Raw genomic sequence first — 20376 nt, 5'->3', positions numbered from 1 at the left:
GATGACCCCTCCCAGCGGTCTCATATAGATGTTAAACAGCATTGGGGAGATAATCGACCCCTGTGGGACCCCACAATTGGGACTCCACGGGGCCGAGACACTCTCCCCAAGCTGTACTCTCTGGGGACGGTCCTCCAAGAAGGCACGGAGCCAGGCAAGTACCAAGCCACTAATTCATTAGTTAATTCATATTTGGAAAACGACAGAAGAAATCATATGTGATTAAACAGATATTATATGTGGAAATGCAGGGTGTGTTCCTTTACTGACAAGGCAGCATGTTGTATTTGGTATTTGCAACCGTGTTGCCAACCTCCAAGGGAAGAAGCAAGCAAAAACATGAATGAGCCTCACCCACATTCCAGTGAAAAGAGTTATCAGTTATTGTTTTTTCAGCTTTCATTCAATTCAGAAATGTAGAAGAATCCTTTCTCTTCCACCTTGTACCAAATTTATTTCATAGCAGACCCATCGTGTGCACCAAAGCTTAGAAACATCTCTCTCTCTCTCTCTCTCTCTCTCTCTTAGTACAACTCTCAAAAATTCTGTGGCCATGCTGGCTGGGAGACTATAATCTGGGATTATAGTCCCCAAAGGAACATTTACCATGTTTTTATATTATGTGGACAGTCATTACTAGGCATTACTGTTACTCCTGCCTGCAAATGAGAGGCCAGTACATGGAGTCCTATTCCTGTAAGCATCCTTCAGTCTCGAGAGACTATGGTGTCGTGCTCTGTACGGGGGTCTTGGAACAGCGTCTGGTGTGTCTTAGAAGGCCAATTCGAGAGTGACAATCCCTTCCGCACTGAAGACAAATCCAATCTGACCCTTGTCCAGCTCCCTGGTTTTGCTCGTTTTGGGACTGCCTCTTTGCCTCGGCCTGCTAGACAAGAGCTGTACAAGTATAGGAGTCCTATACCCATTCGGAATCACAGTTCTTTAGGTGCACGCAGGTGCGGCTATTTATTTGTTTGTTTGTTTGTTTGTTTGTTTGTTTATTTATTTGGCTTTTACCCCACCCATAGGGTTATTGTAACACTTCATGAAGTCATTGTGCAATATGAATGGATAGAAATTACTTTATAGGGGAGAATTTGGAAGAAATTCTAGCTATAAATAACAGTTAATTTTCGGAGGGATATTGTACTTTCTAGGTGAGATGAGTAGTGCCTGTAATTCATTAGTAACTTCAATGAAAAATACCTGGTCCCATTCAGAGGTTTAAAGCACATCTTGATACTTCCTGGGAGGCCTGGATAGCTCTTGGAGGCACAGTTCTTTGGGACTATACCTCTATAGAGCTTAATGGACAGTGAGACTATACCTCCTATGAAGACCTCGGCCTCCCAGGAAGCACAAGAGCAGCTTCCTTTTTTCTCTACATTAATAACAGGAAAAACAGGCCTTAGAGGCCTCTGCTATTGGTCCTATTCTAGGTGAGTGAAATGTACATGTCAGCCTGTGGGCTGCAGTGCCCATGATTTCATCTACACAGAGAACTTGTCATATGAAAAGCTGGATTAGGTTCAGATGAAGGATAAGTAAAAATTGTTGGGAGAATTAGTGATTTTAGATATGAAGATGATACCATGTTACTGGCAGAAAGGACCAATAGCTTGAAACAACTGTTGAGGAAGGTGGGAGTATAAAAATTGTGAGAAGAATAGCATAACTTTAATGTTGACAAAGAAAAAAATTAAAATTGTTAAACATTTTACTATCTTAATTCAAATCAGTCTAACTGGACACTGTGGCCAAGAAATCAGAAGACTAAGAATTGGAAGGGCACCTCAGGTATAAGGACATGCTGCTGAACGCTCAAACCAAGATAATTTGTACCATGGCATTCCCAATTACTATGTATGGATGTGAAAGCTGAGGAAAGCTCAGAGGGAAAAAATGATTCATTTGAAATATTGTGTTGAAACAGTGCATTACTGATAGCATGTACTACTGGAAAGCCAAAAAGTTAGTGCTAGATGTACACTGATCTTTTCCAATCCTCTGGCCACTGCTGAGTTTTCCAAACTTGCTGGTATACTGAGTGTAGCACCTTAACAGTGTCATCTTTTAAGATTGTTGTTAGCCATGCTTTCTAAGGCCCACTTGACTTCGCTCTCCAGGATGTCTGGCTCGAGCTCAGCAACCACACTATCTGGGCTGTCCGGTGTATCCAAATCTTTCTGATATAATTCCTCTGTGTATTCTTGACAGTTCAATGCATTCCAATGGGGGAGAAAAAATTCACCAAAATTTAACGAAGAGTCAGAACAAAGCCAAATTAAGTCTGCAAAGGTTTTAGAAGGTGCACTAATGATCCCAAGCATTTAAAACAGTTTTTGAACATTTTAAGACACTTTAAAAATAGCGAAAACGGACATCACAAAACCATTGAAATGCATTGAATAGGCTTCAATCATTCCAATGGGGGAAACATTGTATCACTTAGCGATGTTTCCTATGGCGATTTTCACTTAAGGACGGTAATCCGTTCCCATTGGAACGGATTAACCTGTTTTCAATGCATTCCTATGGGAAATGGTGTTTCGCTTAGCGATGTTTTCCCATAGCGATGTTTTTTGGGGAACCAATTAACATCATTAAGCGAGGCACCACTGTATGTCACAAGTACAAGAGCTAGCATGGGGAAGGGTCTTGGAGGCTTTCAGCCTCTGAATATTCATCAAAGGCTTATATCACATATGACATCAATACGTCCCATCCCCCTAAAACAAATAAACCAACCCTGAAGCAGCACTGCTGAAGATCATGTGGCACAGCAAATTCATAAAGAAACATTTTACAGACAAACTGCAATTCAGCTTTACTCAGCTGCTGCTCAGACATTTAACAAGTACTTAAGAGAGAGTTGCTTAAAGGGAACCCTGAGGAACCGAATAACATGCATCACCTGAGAATGACCATTTTCATTTCTACAGATCTAATCCCATCCATCCTAATAGATTGTGTAAACCAGTTGCACAAATGAGAAGGTGGGTCTGTACAAACAGCTGGTGAAAAGGAACTTCCTAGAAAAAATACAGTGTGTGTTAAGACAAGGCACACACAGCATCAGCTGACAAAAGATTTAGTAGTCAACTAAAGAAATGGTTTCGCAACATTTGAAGATCGTAATACACAAGGCAGACAACAGCTGTTATGCTGCTTTTAGGCACAGGATGGCACCATTATGCCACTAAAATCACAACAGAACTTTTGCAAACTACAGTAGTAAAGGATCATCAAATGTGAACATTAAAGAAAGCACATGAAAAACATTGATTTGTTTCAAATGCAGTGCTGGAGGAGAGCTTTGCAGATACCCTGGACTGCCAGAAAAAAAATAAACAAGTGGATCCTAGAGTAAATCAAAGCAAAAAATATCTCTGGAAGAAAAAATGTTGAAACGTGGGCTGTCCTACTTTGGGCGCATCATGAGAAAGCAGGATTCTCTGGGGAAGAAAATAATGCTGGGAAAGTTGGAAGCCAGCAGGATAAGAAGATGACCAAATATGAAATGGACTGATTCCCAAAAGGAAGCCACAGGCTTGAGTCTCCAAGAGGTGAGCAGGGCTACTGAAGACAGGACATATTAGAGAGGGTCACATAAGCTGGAGGCGACTTGACGGCACAGAACACCAACAAGGGATGGCATTTGCAGCTGCCCCAAGGTCTGGAAAGAGAGCACCTCTGAACAGGACTGTCCTTTTTACTTTGTTTGCACAACCATAGTACAGAACTTCTAGTTTTGCCCAGGGACCCTCAAATCCTGATGGTGGTTAATGGTTGTTCAAACAGGCTTTTGACGATGGATTGGCTGTTGAGGAATGGGCTTCTGATGGGGTGGTGCTGGACTTCTCTCTGATGTGTTTTAAATTCTTTTAAATTCTTTTAAATCTGCTACTTTATTCTGAACACTATAGTTTATTTAACTGTACTGAAAAGAGAGAGAGAGAGAGTAAAATGTGTAATATTAAATAAATAAATGTATCATCGTTCACACAAATAAATCACACTGTAGGAAGGACCACATGAAAGTTACATGTAAGGATTTCCTTGGATGAATTTTCATTTTTTTATTTCAACAGCAGATTGAAATAGCTGACACAGGTATGTAAAAGTTGGCTAAGGCTACCTCCATTGGGACTGTTCTTTATCACTAGGTGCCAGCAACTGCAGATAGATATTTACACAACTATTTGCCAGACAATGGTATCTGTGGGAGATGTGCAAGTTCCATTAAAATGTTTTGGCTCACTTCATCAAGCACAGACAAGCTTTGCGTAATTTCTGGAGACCAGCTGCATGTATTCTCTCAATATTTTCTTGTGCATGGCCCTATTTTTTTGGTGTTCTGAGATGGTTTGTTCACCAACAACACAGTCGCTTTTTACTAACAATCTTGCACTAAGATACTTTTTTTTAAAAAGGACATAGGTTTGAATGATGGGGTGTTCTACGACTCCGAGAATTCGAATGTACTGATGGGTGTTAAATTGTCCTGTGTTCCAATGATTGTGCATCAGCAGTGATAGTTAAGGCAAATATGTATTTCCTGCTCTCACCGTGTTACCCTCCAGCCACATGGCTGTTTCATAGCTATGTTCCAGGAATATCGGAAATGCAGTTGAAGCCATGCTACCTCCCAGCTAACTAATCAGAAAAGAAAAGAAGGCTCATCTGCCAAATGAGGATTTAGATATTTCATGTAAGAACAAATTTTCCTCTCAACAAAGCTGTTTCTAATGATGTGATAAATGTGTCATCTAAATAGTCCCTAAACTGAGATTTACAGCATGAAACCTGTATTAATCATTACAGTGCTTACATAACATGCCTGTGCATTGATTGTGTTAAAGATAGCTCACAATCAACTTAGAAGTTGACTACATGGCTTGCTTTGGATCAGTTCCAACCATCACATGCACTGGAACCAATCCAAACTAGAGTGGTCCTACTTGCACCAGAAAAGTAGAAGCTCCTTGACAGGGACCAGAAAGGTGCGGGTAGGAATGCTCTGGGGGTGGGCTAGTGCACTCTAACGAAGGTGTCAATTGGCTGCCACCTTTAAGAGCACACCAGCCTATGCCTGCAATGCTCCAAACAGCAAGTTAAACACCTCATGTAGTCAGTCTCAGGAGCATCCCAGAGAAGGCAGTAATAGCAACTTAGAAAATGACTGTAGCTAAGCTCTGAGAAAAGAGCAGGAAAGGAAGAAACATATTCCATGTGATAACATCTCAACTGAGAGAATGACTGTATAAGAGGAAATACTTTAAGTGGGAACACATGTTACTGATTATGAAAATCACATGATGTAAACATGAGACAATTGATTCCTACAAAAATGTTTCTATGGTCCATCTAATTAGCTCCTACGCTAACACAACAATGAAATTTTTTTACCCCACCCTTTCAAAAATGATACTGCTAATATACCGCTATGTATGTCAGATCAATGATATCAGGGCATATATAGCAGCATCATAACTGGAGATGAGAAACATTTTTTAAAATTAAATTATAACTCCCAGAATTGAACGGCTGGCAGGGCCAGTGGTTATTGGAATCTGCAAGTTGTAGGCCAAAAGAATAATAACAAACATTCCCCACCTCTGATCATAACACCAGCCACAGGCACACTAAGGCTTGCCCCTTGCTGTGGCTGCATACTGCATAAGCGTGCAGGACACAGCTGGGATACATCTTTTGCTCCAATGCAGAGGATTTTTGGAATTACCTAACACAACTTGCTTTGAGCTCAAAGGAGAACGATGGAACAGAAGGAGTGGCTTTTTTCACAGAGAAACATCTCTGTCAGTTATGACCAGTGGCAGTGCCTTGCTTGAGTCCTGTACTACTTCCAGTACACCAAATGGTACAATTTACAGCTGTATAAAGCCAAACAGGAAGTGTGGTGAAGCAACTGAAATGACCGTGAGACATTCCTTATGATTAATGAAGCAATTATGCTGAGGTAAAGGAACAGCAGAACAATTCATCGCATCTGACATCTATTTACTAGGATTTTGCTGATCTGTACTTGGACATGTCTGACTCCTTTCCTTCCCTAGTATGGTGTGACAGCAACATATCTGTTATTTCACAAGGGGCAGCTTGTGTGGTGTCAAATTTCATTGCTGTCTTCAGTTATAATAACAACCTACTAAATTCAAGTACAGTATTCACTATCATTGCAGTCAACTGACTTACGAACAACTAAAACCTTTGGACAAGGTGTTTCAATACTTGCCAAGAATTCCTACAGGATCTAGAAATCTGCAAACTGCCCTATTGCTAACACTCTTGGCTTGTAGTTGCCCACCATAGTGCCCACATTCATACAATTCTTTCCTCCTTAAAAACAACAACAAACAACCCTTTGTTAACCATAATGCTAATGCTAGGAGGGAGCCGGAAGGGATCCCCCAGGAGGCGTCGCCTTTGCCAGCCTCCCGGATGCCACACAAGGCTCACCCAAGAACAGATGAGGGGCATGGGCTGAGCAGGGCATATTTAAGTGGGTGGCCACATTGGTTGACCCCCTTTTTTGTTGTGAGCAATTGCAATCAGTTGCGAGGCTCACATCTTAAAAGAGAAAGATCCATAGCTTTGGAGCTCGTAACTGAACGGCTCATATTCTAATTGTTACTGTCCTAAGCTACCATGAAGACAGAACTGGCCATAAAACTTGTTGAGTAGACTTCAACTAATAGCAGTCATATGTTGAAAGGTAATCTTCAGGTATGAGTGCCAATGACCCTGTAGAGTCACTCATCTTCATAAGTTGAAGATGAGTGACTCTACAGTTTTAGTTGCATAAGTTTTAGTTCTTGTCGCCTGGGCATGTGGACAGGATCCTTGGAGAAGTGAGAGCCATTATATGACATGAACCCTTGTCCTCCTTGGCTTATAAAGCCTGCCAGAGGGAGGAACTCAAAAAGTGGTGCTGGAAGACTCTTGTTCAGCTCCCTGGCCATTGACCTGTGGCACCCTTCAGGGTTCTGTTTGGTCTCCAATGCTATTTAATATATATATGAAACTATTGGGAAAGATTGTCTTGGATCAGAGTCATCAATATGTCAATGACACCCAACTCTATCTCTCCTTTTCACTTAATTCTAAGGAAGTTATTTTGATTCTAAATCAGTATGTGGTGTCAGTAATGAACTGGATGAGGATGAATTGTTACATGGATAAACTGAACCTTAACACAAACAAGACAGTGATGTTCCTAATCAGCTGAAAGACACATCAGGGAATAGAATTTCAAGCTGTGCTGGAGAAGGTTGCGCTCCCCCTTAAAACACAGGTTTGCAATTTGATTGTGCTCATGTTCATTCCTGAGCTTGGCTGTTCAGGTCTCAACAGTGGCCAGGAGTACACTTGTAGTCCTCATGTACCAGCTGTACTGTCATATGTCTGACCTGGCCATGGTGCCACATGCCTCAGTTACATCCCATTTGGATTACTGTAATGCAATCTACATGAGGTTCCCTTTGGAAAGCATTCGGAAACTTCAGTGGATCCAAAATGTCACAGCCAGATTGTTAACTGGAGCCTACTATGTGTGTGTGTGGAGGAGGAGTTGTCACATGACTCCTGTTAAAACAGCTCCACTGGCAGTTTTAAACTATAGCTTTTGACTTGTAAAGTCCTAAATACTTGAGTCCAAGCTAATTGAAAGACTGCATTTCAACTTCATGAGACTGTTCAAGTTTGTTGGCAAACAGTGACAATGGTTGGTTAGTATAGTAGACATGAGATGCAAATTGTGAGTCAATGTGTAAAATGCCACAGTGACTCACACAATTTGCAACTTGTGTCTACTATACTAATCAACCATTGTCACTTTGATCTCTGTATCCCTACCAGGTCACTGGGTCATGTATACTGTAAATGATTGCTATATACTCATTCTTATATTCTTAATTGAAGTGGATCTGATGCACAAAAGCCTATGTTAAAGTATAGCGGTTACTCTTTAGGGTGCTATGTTTTTGTCTTATTTTTTGTTGTTTCGTTTCTTGTCTGATATACTTTTGAATATGGCCTATTAACCACCAGAAGTTTGTTTCGAGAGGAACATCTACACTTCTGACAACTGGGGTCTATTATCTGCTTATCCATAAGTAAATGCATGTTTAGGAAGCCTTGCTCTGAAACAAAGCGAGTAAGTTTATTTGTAAGTCTCATACTATTTAGTAGCACTTTCTTCAATTGAAGTGTATATAGATTAAGAACACAGCCAAACAGCCCAAAAAACCCACAACAACCATGGGATCCCGGCCATGAAGGCCTTCAAGAATACATTGTACATAGATTGCGGCACTATAGTATTACCATGCGTGGGCACTCTTAAGTTTCACTGAGCTCAACATGAATGCACTTTCATTTTGAGGCTAACAATAAGCATACAGTTTTATTTTTACCGTCTTTGGACCAAGAAACAGCCATCCAGAATGTTTTTATAAAACATAAAAGCAGCCATGAGGAGTCATCAAAACCTCATTTACAATTACAGATCTTTGGCAAGGACTGATTAATAGATATTGTAATGAAGGGAAGAAAGCCAGAATAAATAAAAGGTAGTGGTATAAGACAATAATAAAAGGAGGTATAGATATACCAAATATTAAAAATTATTATATGGCTAATCAATTTAGGTTTACTGTGGAAATTATATATAACCCCGAAAGGTTAAATTGATGGAAAATGGAATCATCAGAATTACAGGCTGATATTGAAAAACATCTGTTCAGAATAATAAAAAAATAGAATTATGTTCATCTAACTCTCCATTAAGATTAGTGACTGAAATAGTGAATTTCCCTGCCAATTCTAAGTCTATTTAGAATTATTTTTTTAAAAAATAAAGTGAGATTAAATGATTGGCTGGATAAAATGAGACTGAAAGATCAAATGAAGGATGTAGTAAGTAAAATTTATAGACTTCTAGATTTAGAAGAAGAGATCGAGAATGAAGGATTGAAGCTATCGTGGTAACAAGATTTAGGAAAAAGAATAAATGGTGAAGAATGAAGATATGGAAAATGAGGTTTTTACGATTTATGTTGGTGACAGTAGGTAAAAGAATTTTTTAAAAACTAAGTTTAAGATGGTATTTGACACTAATAAAATTGAATAAAATTAATTCTAATTATCTGAATATCTGTTGGAAATGTGAGAAGGAAATTGGTACATACTTTCATATGTGGTGGGAATGTGAAAAAGCACAATGTTTTTGGAAATTAATCTTTAAGGAATTAACTGACATATGTGAAAGGGATACAGAACTTAATCCTGAGCTTTGTTATCAATATTTGTAAATGTGGAATATGATATGATGACTAGAGAGTTGATAACCAAATTATTAACAGCAGTCAGATTAATAATAGCCAGGAATTGGAAATCAAAACTTGAATTTCAAATGGAAGAATGGTATAATAAAATATTACTATAAATGATAAATTAATTCATAACTTAAAGGTTAAGAGAGATAAAAGTATTTTTATGATATTTGGGGCAGATTTATTGAATATGTGCTAACAAAAGGAAAGGGGAAAGTTCCAAATCAGGAATTTTCTGGAGGACAATAAAGGAAGAAAAATAAAGACAATAGAAGAAAACAACTACTGGAAGAGGTTCTGACTAGGGTGGTGGGAAACACAATTGATTTGTATTTTGGTTTATGTACTTTAAGTTTTAGCTTATAATAAAAAAAGTATTTTTAAAAAACTCATTTAGTCCAACATGCTTTTCTCATAGTACCCAACCAAATACCTATGGAATGTTAAAAAGCACAATCCTAGGAATAATAGCATCTTCCCTGGTCATAGGGCTATGCATAAATATGACATCATGTAGTCTCACTCTTAGTTCTAAGGAAGTGGCCTTGATCCACAAAAGCTCATATTAAAATACATTAGTTGTATTCGCGAAGGCTTTCACGGCCGAGATCTAATGGTTGTTGTGGGTTTTTCGGGCTCTTTGGCTGTGTTCTGAAGGTTGTTCTTCCTAATGTTTCGCCAGTCTCTGTGGCTGGCATCTTCAGAGGACAGCAACTCTGTGCTCTGTTGTGACACTTTAAAAACATTAGTTTTTAAAGTGCCACAACGCTTTCGACTCTCTCACTCACTCTTTCCTTTTTGTCTGCTATGCTTGCACAGACTAACATGACTACTCCTTCAAAAACTACCATTTACCCAGGTGCCTTGTTCCAAATCCCCTTCCCTATGATCTTCCCTGACACAATGAAAAATGATTTTTTTTAAAAAACTACCATCTTCCCGGTTGCTTTCTCCGATTTCAGGATATACTGCCCTGGGATACTGGAGGTTGACTAGGAGCCACAACAGCTGTCCAGATTTTTTTAGCTATCCATTACACACTGTGGAAGCGAATTTCATCCTGACATATTTGTGTGAAGAAGTACAGTACAGTATTTCGTTTTACATGCCCCGCCATTCAGCTCAACTATGAACGTGAACAGGTCTTCCTGTCCGCTTCCCTCAGACGCTAACGATAACGCTGGTAAGGGAAACTCGCCAATTAAATATTCTCCCCCAGCTGTAAATTAACCCATCCGTCTTGATAGCAACGGTATTTTCAGCTGCATGCTTTGCTAGGAGCTGAAGTGAGAATCCGACAAGCGCAACAAACACAGACATGACACCGCCCTGAGAGGAAGCCTACACGTGAATGCTTAAGACACAAGGGAGAAAGACCACAGAGGCTGTTACGCATGCGTACAGATAAAACAAACGCCCGCGCCTCCTTTCCGCGCCGTCGCTTCATTTCTGCCGCCCTTCCTTTCGGCCCCTTATTGGCACGGCTGGGCGCGCTGCGTGACGTCATCAGAGCCAAGCGGAAGCGGAAGGTTCCTTTCAGTTTTGTCTCGGCCGGCTGTGGGGCTGCGTTACGGAAGTAACCAACCGAAGGCCGAAACCTTTTTTTTGTTTGTTTTAAATATTAAAGCCATTTAGGTTTTCATTTCCTGCCGCGGAAAGGAAGGCTCTTCCGTGAGGGAGGTTCTCCGCGGGGTCCTCTTTCCGCTTCCTTGGTCCTCTGTTTTCGGTCTTCGCCCCTTCCCTGCCAGCCCCGCCCGTCATGGCGGCCACATCCAACCTGCAGGTGAGCCCTTTCAGCCGGGCACTTTGGTTTTTGGGATTGAGAACGAGGAAGAGGCCTTGCTTGAAACGCTGAAGGACGGGGCGTAGAGGGAGTTAGGAAAGTCGTCATTAGAGGCGGTCAGGGCGTTCCCTACAACAGGTGGTTAATTTCGTGGATTGTTGTCAGTGGACTATTTTTTTACATTTTATATTAATTCATTCATTCTTTATTACTCTTCTAAAACGCCCATCTGACCTCTGGGAGGTCTACAGGAGTTAACAATATGGACATATAAACAAACATGATTCAAAAAATTAAAATTAATTTAAATTCAGGCGGTGGCTAGAGATGTTAAATGTATAATCTCTGTGGGCTGTTAAAATGGTACAGTTTCGAAAACCGGCCGAAATAGAAGAATTTTCAAAGATTTCTTAGAGATCTTCATAGAAGGGGTTAGGTGAATTTCAAGCGACAGTTCATTTCAGAGCAAGGGAACAAGCACAGAAAGAGCCCAGTTATTTGTTTTCTTCTTCGGCATCCTCAGTTGCCCAACATGGGATGCATGAGTAGGATAGGAAGTCCCTCTTGGAAGCAGGTGTTCTATCATGTACTGAGGCCTCGACCCGTTTAGGGCTAAATATCTGCTGCTCCAGATGTATTGGACGTCAGCTCCCACCCACTACTGGCGGCAGGGTGGTGATCAGACTTGCAATCTGGCAAATCAGGATCCTCCCAGAAGGCTTTGAGGTTTATGAGCAGAGCTGCACCCTTCCTCTAAATGTCAGTTGGTTGGAGTAAATGACAGAGGAAAACTGTGGCCTTTGTGCCCTGTGAACCTGCTGCCTGAAGGGGGTGATGTGAGTTGTAATCCAGCAGGTCAGGAGTGTCCCAAGTTTGGAAAGACTTTCAGTGGCAGCATTCCTCAAAATGTCAGCTTATTAGAGTAAATCATTTATTTTATTTTTATTTATATACTGCCCTATTAGTACAATGCACTCTTCTGGGTGATTTACAACAGTAAATAGGAACATATGCTAATAAACTATAAATAGACAATAAGGTTAAAAACTTTAACAAGATGGCACTAAAGGTAAATTCTTTATGTGATAGCAAGGCAGCAGCCATAAAATCAAATGGGGCCAGCGTGGAAAGCTTTTCTGAAAAGCAGTGTTTTAAGTTGCCTTCTACATGTTAACAGGAAGAGGGCCAGGCGTAGCTCCATGGGCAGCTAGCTCCACAGTGTTGGTGCTGCTGCATAGAAGGTGCAACCTCCTTTGGAGTGGATACCCAGAGAAGCAAAGCCTGGGAGAATCTGGTGGGTTTGGCAGATGGCACTGGGGAGAGATACTTGGGCAAGTAATTAATTGGTAAATTAAAGAGGAAGACTGGCCTTCCTGGTCTGTGAACCTCCTGGGAATATTTCATGCTGGCAGATTTTCTTATCTGTTTGGCACTGCACCATGGCTTCACTATGGTTTTCAGTGGCATGTGTTATAATGTCAATTGGTGTATTTTAATTATGTTTTATTTTAAATATTTTAATTCCTTTTCTCTAACTTGGAGCTTTTATCAGTTTCTCTAGATTCCAAATCAGTTCCAGGTTTACCTGGCATGAGCAAAGCTATATTGTTTTGTGTTTTCAGAAAATTTATTGGGCCCTTAATTTCCAGTATTGTAAAGATACTTCTGATTCACTTTAATTGTGTGAACCTCCAAAGTGAATTAGTATGAACTGTTTTACATACTTTGGGATCAAATTTTATGAGTGATTCCTTTTAAAGGAGAATAATCTTTTGACCCTACATTCCCCAGCTTGATTATATTTATCAGATAGGCTGAACAAATCACACTCAGTCAAAAATTATCCATTTTTCAGCCTGAGGTAATTCATAGTCATCATGCCACCTTTAAACATAGAACATTTGGCTGGATTACATGATTCAGAATATGATTTTATGAATCCTTTTTTAAAAATTAAGTGCAATGGATAAAAGGTGGAAATGTTGTTGATGGTGGTAGTGATACAGAATGCAAGAATGTAGCCACATGGAATGGTCTGTGCATGGTAAAGTGGGGAGTGTGTGGTCAGATGGTACAGCATTAAGGATGAAAAGTGTGGAAGGAGAATTTTGTTAACAGTGTCCTATATTCATTCACCTAGCATTTTGCCAGAGTAATAAATGTCAATTTAGAATAGATTGTAAGATTTCTGCTGCCATAATTGTGGAGGAGAAGCTATGAAGAGATCAAAATGTTCTGTGGATACAGCAGCTTCAACCTGTGTGTCTTGGGACATAAGAACACAGTAATCTTCCAATGCTTTAATTACTGCATTGATTCTAGCTTGGTATTATCAGCATTCACTAGTAGTGGTTCTCCAGTTTCTAGTGAGAGTCTTTTCTGTCCTATTCAGAAATATTAAGGTTGAAACTCGGGCATTATGCATGCAAAGCATGTGCTTTATTACTCACAGTTGCTCTCTGCACCAAGATAATTTTGGTGTTTGGATCTGCTTCTGTCTACATCTGAAATGTATGAACTTAAAAACAACTCTAGAGCCCTGAGTTGGATCTGCAGGACAAATCCACCATTTTATCAGAAGCAACAACAGATTTATATAATCCATGCCTTAATATATGATGGCATATTTCTAAGTTTTCAGTACTCCTTGAAAATAACTTATATACAGTCGTGCCCCGCTTTACAATTACCCCGTTTAACGACGAATCTGCTTCATGTGAGATTTTTGCAATCGCTTTTGTGATTGCAAAATGATGGTTTGAATGGGGTTTTTCTGCTTTGCAATGATCGGTTCCCTGCTTCGGGAACCGATTTTCGCTTTACGACGATTAAAAAGAGCTGATCGCCGGGTTTCAAAATGGCCACCAGCTGAAGAAAATGGCCCCCCGCTGTGCTTAGGGATGGATTCCTCGCTGCACAGGCATGAAAAATGGCTGCCCCTATGGAGGATCTTCGCTGGACAGTGAGTTTTCAGCCCATTGGAACACATTGAATGGTTTTCAATGCATTTCAATTGACTTTTTTATTTCGTTTTACGACGCTTTCGCTCTACAGCGATTTTGCTGGAATGAATTAATGTCATCAAGCGAGGCACCACTGTACCATGTTTCCCTGAAAATAAGACAGGGTCTTATATTAAATTTTGCTCCACAAAACGCATTAGGGCTTATTTTCAGGGGATGTTTTTTTCATGTACAACAATCAGCATTTATTCAAATAAAGTCATGTCATCTTCTGGTTGCTGCATAATGGTGGAGGATGGGGTTTCACTTTAGGGCTTATTTTGGGGGTAGGACTTATATTACTAGCATCCTGAAAAATCATACTAAAAGCAAAAGCAAAGCGTGCTGCTTATATACCGCCCCATAGGGCTTCAAGCACTCTCTGGGTGGTTTAGAAGTTAATTATGTAGGCTACACATCCCCGCCCCCCAGTGAGCTGGGTACTCATTTTACTGAACGTGGAAGGATAGAAGGCTGAGTCAACCTTGAGCCAGCTACCTGGGATTGAACCCTGGATCATGAGCACAGTTTTGGCTGCAGTACAGCAGTTTAACCACTGTGCCAGATTTTCGGGGAAGCAGGGTACAGGTATTTTTTTGACCTTGTTGTTCCTCTTTTTGTATTTACTCACTGTTATACTTCCAGGTGTTGGAAGGTCAGTAGCACAGAGACGTTTTGGTCATTTCTCTTCAAATCTCAATTGACATACTTTGGTTAGTGCTGTGGAATAATCTTAGGAAAATCTTTGTGCATTCCCAGCAAGACTGTAACTTCTTGTGGGGTTGTCTGTATCCATACCCTATCCCTACATTTATTCTTGTTTCTCTGTGCCTATATCTATAGATACACATTTTTAAAACTCTTTGTTGTAGTTTCTATGTGATTATGTTGTAGTGTAGGTTTTGTGTGATTAAGTTAGAAACACATCATGAGCTCGTGGGCAGGGTCTGTTGCAATGTTCTTTAGTTCATGCAAATGATAACTATATAAAGTCTGTTAATATTAAAGTCTGTTAATATAGCCGCCTAGAGTGGTCAAAATGACCAGATAGGCGGGGTATAAGTAGAATAAATAAATAAATATTAGGAATTTTTGATAATATATGCATAATAATTACGCGGCTCAAGCCAATTCTGATTTCTGACAACCATTTCCAGGGTTTTCTTGGTATAGAGCAACGAAACTGAAAAATTCAAAGCAAAATTACAGTTAGTGCATCAGTGGTGTGGGGAGAAGTCACATGATACAATCAAGTTGATTTATGCTTGCAAATATAAGAGAAAAAAACCAAAGCAACCTGAAAAAGACATATAAGAGAAATAGAGATACAAAAAGATGTGTACATATGCCACAGTAAAAGCTTTCCAAATGTGTAAATATAATCATACAAAGTTTTTATCTATATGTTATAGATAAATAATAAATGTGCAAATGTCTATGCCCTCTTCTTTAGTTGTAAGGAATGCCGCCCTTAGGCAAAGGTAAAGGTTCGCCTTGACAACTGTCCAGTCGTGTCCGACTCTAGGGGGCGGTGCTCATCCCCGTTTCCAAGCTGTGGAGCCAGCGTTTGTCCATAGACAGTTTCCGTGGTCACATGGCCAGCACAACTAGACACAGAATGACATTACCTTCCCACTGTGGTGGTACCTATTTATCTACAGTGGTGCCTCGCTTGACGATTACCCCGGTAGACGAAGAAATCACTTGACAATGACATTTTTGCGATCACTATAGTGATCACAAAACGATGATTCAAATGGGGTTTTTTTCCGCTTTATGACGATCGGTTCCCTGCTTCGGGAACCGATTTTTTGCATTTACATGCTTTCAAACTGCTAGGTTGGCAGGAGCTGGGACAAACGACAGGAGCTCACTCAGTCGCGTGCATTCGAACTGCTGATGTTTTGACCTTGCAGCCCAGAGGCTCTGCAGTTTAACCTGCAGCGCCACCACATATGCAGACCTTCAGTTGCTGGCAAATCTGGAAAATGATTCACTCCTTTGCTTAGATTGCCCACATCAGACTTTCATCCTAGAAGACAGTATAATCATTCTAACATGTCCATCAAGTATTAAGTAAATGGGCTGAGTTCATGTGAATTCTGTGCTTGGTCAGTTAGGCAGAATGGCAGGAGGGGCACTAGTCAGTTTTTTCCACCCCCATAATCAACAAGTACAATATTATGGGTGGGAAAACAGAAAATAAATAATTGGGCATTTCATAGTTTTTCTTCTAGGGTGGCAGGTTGTTTTGTCTTGTGCATGACAGATTACTAATCCCAGATGAGTTGGGGGGCAGGGTGGATTTGATTTGAATTAAATCAGTTTAGTTGGTTTTTTAATGATTTAAATGGAAAAAATCATTTTATTTAAATTGTGATTTAAATTTAAATTAAAAAATCATTTTTTAAAAAAATGTGATTTAAATCAATTTTTAAAGAAATCATTAATGTTATCCACCCTGTTTGAGGGTACAGTTTATATTCACCCAAGTTTTCGGATAGCATTTTCAATGAGGTATGGGTGTCAGATGGGATATAGGACCCTTCCTGGTTTAAAGAAGGGCAAAAGGACCTCATATTTTTGAAGTGACCTACTCTGGTGTAAAACCTGCTTGTTTCAAAAGCAAGATAATGTTTTAGTGTATAATATAGTTTTGTTTTTTTACTGTATTCCTATATTGGAATTCTTGCTTGAAACCATTTGCCTAATAGTTTTAACCTTAATCATATTTCTTATTTACAGAAAGCAATAGACCTTGCTAGTAAGGCAGCACAAGAAGATAAAGCAGGGAACTTTGAGGAAGCTCTCCACTTGTATCAGCATGCTGTACAGTATTTTCTCCATGTTGTCAAATGTAAGAATTATTATGTTAAATATTTGACTGGAGGTTTTTGCTGGTTTTTTGTTCTGGTGGTGGTGGTTCTTTGTTTTTAGATTAGCTTTTAACATTGGGAAATTAAAAGCAATATTTTAAAATTATAAGTGACTATGTTAATTGCTTTGGAACTGTACGGTTGGGTTTCAAGACTACCAGTGTGTATTGCTGGTGGCAGCAAATCAGGAGAGAGATAATTTCTTTTGTAAGTCATTTACCTACCTAAGACAGGAATAGGGGACTTGCAATGCTTTGAGTCAACTTGTGGCTCTCAGGGTTTTAGTGAACAAGAATTTGAGCCCTAGCCAGTGGTGAAGGATGAGTTGTAGGCCACATTGAGTGGGTCATAAGTTCCTGACCTAATCAAAGATAATTATTTTATTTGTTGTCTAAATAAGAGTTTTCTTTCAGATCTATACCTTTTTCAGGGCTTAGAGAAAGCTGTTACCTTGAGTCCACAAAATATTAACAGTCCCCCTTCAAAGGTGCTACATTTCTGGATTTTGTATATTGAAATGCAGGTATAAATGCTCAAGATGTGCAGCTGAAGCAAACAGATCAAGGTCTGTTGTAGAGAACACAGTAGATGAGAAGCATGTTGACCGTCAGTAGGACAAATGGCTGAGGAAAGCTTGGGGGTTAAAGGTTCTGAAGTGTTTATAAAGTCTTAAGAACAGGGAAGAAGGGGTGCAAGCGTGACATATGCTAAACTTAAGCAGTAAAATACAGTAGTGGAAGGGGTGAGAGTAGAGGAGAAGAAAGAGTAGGAACAGTTTTAAAAGGTTGACATTTGTTGCCACTAATCTGTTTACTGGAACTGGTCAGATAAAGCATACTTAGCCTTTTTGGATCCAAGAGTCTAGTTCAGTGTGAGCTGGAGGTTCTACATGTGTACGAAAATGTGCACACTCACATCTGCACAGCATCCCAGTGATCATGTTCAAGATGTATGAGGATATTTCATTTTATTTATTTGAATGTTACTGTATTATTTCTCTTTTCTGTAAATAGTCATTTTTATTTATAGTGGTTTCCCTCCCCATCTTCACCTCCACAACAGTGAATAGTTTCATGTCAATATATTCCTTTTGTATTAAAACTGAAAAATATGCACTGTCAGGGACTGTAGTCATAAGCCGTAGTACCTGGAAGGCAGGAATCACAGAGCCCTCTGAAACTGGTTGCAGAAGTGGCTTTTCAAATGTACTTTGGCTGATCTCTGCTTCCTGCTGCTAGAAGATCCTCTGGAAGTTTCAACAGGAGCAATATCCCTGTGTCACTTAGGGCCATTGGGGGAAGGAGAAGTGATCATCCTCAATTTGTGTATGAAAATGGCATTGATCAACAGTAATGGCAGCATGGATCATTACGGCACTGGTTAACAACATAAAATTTCACAGTGGTGGTGGGTGGACATGAAGTGGCTATAGAGTAGTCCACAAGATTTGTTTATTACATTTATAGCCCGCCCATCTAGTCATACAGACTACTCTGGGCAGGTAACACCATATCATATAACAAATGACAGTTTAAATCATAACAATATGTTGTACGCTGCTGCACTAAATACTATAAGTTACCTAAACCCTCCCCATCCCCTTGACAGAGAGGGGGAATCTCCATCAGAAGTTAGGAAATGGTCTGATGCTGTGTTTCCCAGGAAATCTTTTAGATTTCTCTGTTTAGTCACACTCCCACATGCACGCTTCCTGGAAAGTGAATCTTTTACAAAATGTATGGGCAGCTGTCCCTCTAGATATTTGTGGATAACTACACTAATGTGAATTGTAGACCAAAAACATTTGGAGAGCCTATTTCCCATAGGTTTTTTTTTACAGATTTCATCTTAAAGTTACTTCAGTACCCAGTGGTTTTTAGGTGACATTTCAGTTGGAGTATGTAATCTGGTGCCCTCCAGATATTTTAGACTTTTAGCTCAGATAACACCTGACAATTCCTGATTGAAGTTGTTATCTAAACATCTGGAGGACACTACTTCCCCTAAACCAGATTTGTCTCTTTTTTTAAACAATGCTACTCCTTTGTATATTTGTATAGACCAGTGGTTCCAAATTGTGGTTCCACAGATTTTTTTTTTTGGACTACAACTCCCAGAAATCCTGGTCAGCACAGCTAATGGTGAAGGTTTCTGGGAGTTCTAGTCTAAAAACATTTGGGGATCCAAGGTTTGAAACCAGTGGTATAAAACTTTTCAATCTGCCTCACTTGAGATCAGTTTCATTTTATCTGAAGAAGAGTTCGCTGAAGTTTGAAATCCATCATAATCATATTATTGTACATAAATTCTTGAGAGTGTAATCTTAACCTGCTTTGTTACCAACACCAAGGAAAATGTTCCATCTTCTTTAACTGACTTACAAATGAAACAGCAAGTGATGTACTCTGTCACAACATTATAGACATTTTTCATTATAATGGTATTTTTTATGGGAGAGGTTAAGATTTAAAAATGACTTTGCTTTGTACTGGGAAACAGAATACTTTGTCATTCTCAGATGAAGCACAAGGTGATAAAGCAAAGCAAAGCATCAGAGCAAAGTGTACTGAGTATCTGGACAGAGCGGAAAAGCTGAAGGAGTATCTGAAGAAGAAAGAAAAAGCTCCTCTCAAACCAGTGAAAGAATCTGGTTCAGCTGATGAAAAGGGGTATGTTAACTTCAGTGATTTCAGTGTTTATATGCTTGCTTATCTACTTAGTGCTTTTAGTGATGGTGGAACATTGAATGAAAAAAAATACAATTTTCCAAGCCATGAATATTTTTGTGTATTACAGCTTTATAGGAGTTAGTTATATATTGGTTGTATAAATTGATCCAAGATTGTGATATGTTTGACAATTACAACTGCTGTATTATCATTTTTCATAATTTTCCTGTACAAAGGTATTGGGTGAATTAGAGTTTCCAGTGCAAGTCCTCATGAGAGTCTTCATTGTACACAAGTTTCATAACTTTGCACATAAGTTAAAATCCAGGCAAGGGTCTTTAATTACAGAGGTGTCTCAATTTACGAACATCCCTACTTACGACCACTTCGAGTTACGATCAGCTCCGGCCACAAAATTTTGCTTCTACTTGCGACCAGAGCTTCCAGTTACAAACAGAAAAAGGCAGGTGGGAAAGGTGGGAAATTCAAATGACTAACGGTAGGTGGCGACAAGGCTGCTTCTTTGTAGCTCTTTCGCCCCAGCAGTTAGAGAGTATGTGTTGGAGAAGGCTTGGGACTGCCTCGCTTCTTCTTCTGAGTGAGTGTGTGTGTGTGTTTGCAGAGAGGCTTCGGACTGCCTTGTAAGGTAAGGTGCTGTTTTCTGCTTTTTAAAAACTGTTCTAGGTGTTTTTG

General features: G+C 39.7%; 1 protein-coding gene across 1 annotated transcript in view; it reads left to right on the top strand.

The window, feature by feature from the left end:
• Nucleotides 1-10857: 10857 nt before the first annotated feature.
• VPS4B (vacuolar protein sorting 4 homolog B) overlaps nt 10858-20376 on the top strand; it is a 31563-nt gene continuing 22044 nt past the window's right edge. The window contains exons 1-3 of the mRNA XM_020786665.3: nt 10858-11136; nt 16884-16995; nt 19533-19683. Of these exons, the coding sequence (XP_020642324.1) occupies nt 11113-11136; nt 16884-16995; nt 19533-19683 (287 nt within the window). The 5' untranslated portion in view covers nt 10858-11112. The remainder of the gene's footprint in view (nt 11137-16883; nt 16996-19532; nt 19684-20376) is intronic.

The sequence above is a fragment of the Pogona vitticeps genome, chromosome 4, assembly GCF_051106095.1.
Source record: "Pogona vitticeps strain Pit_001003342236 chromosome 4, PviZW2.1, whole genome shotgun sequence".
NCBI lineage: Eukaryota > Metazoa > Chordata > Lepidosauria > Squamata > Agamidae > Pogona > Pogona vitticeps.
Note: the sequence above shows the minus strand (reverse complement) of the source record. Positions and strands in the feature narration are given on the sequence as shown.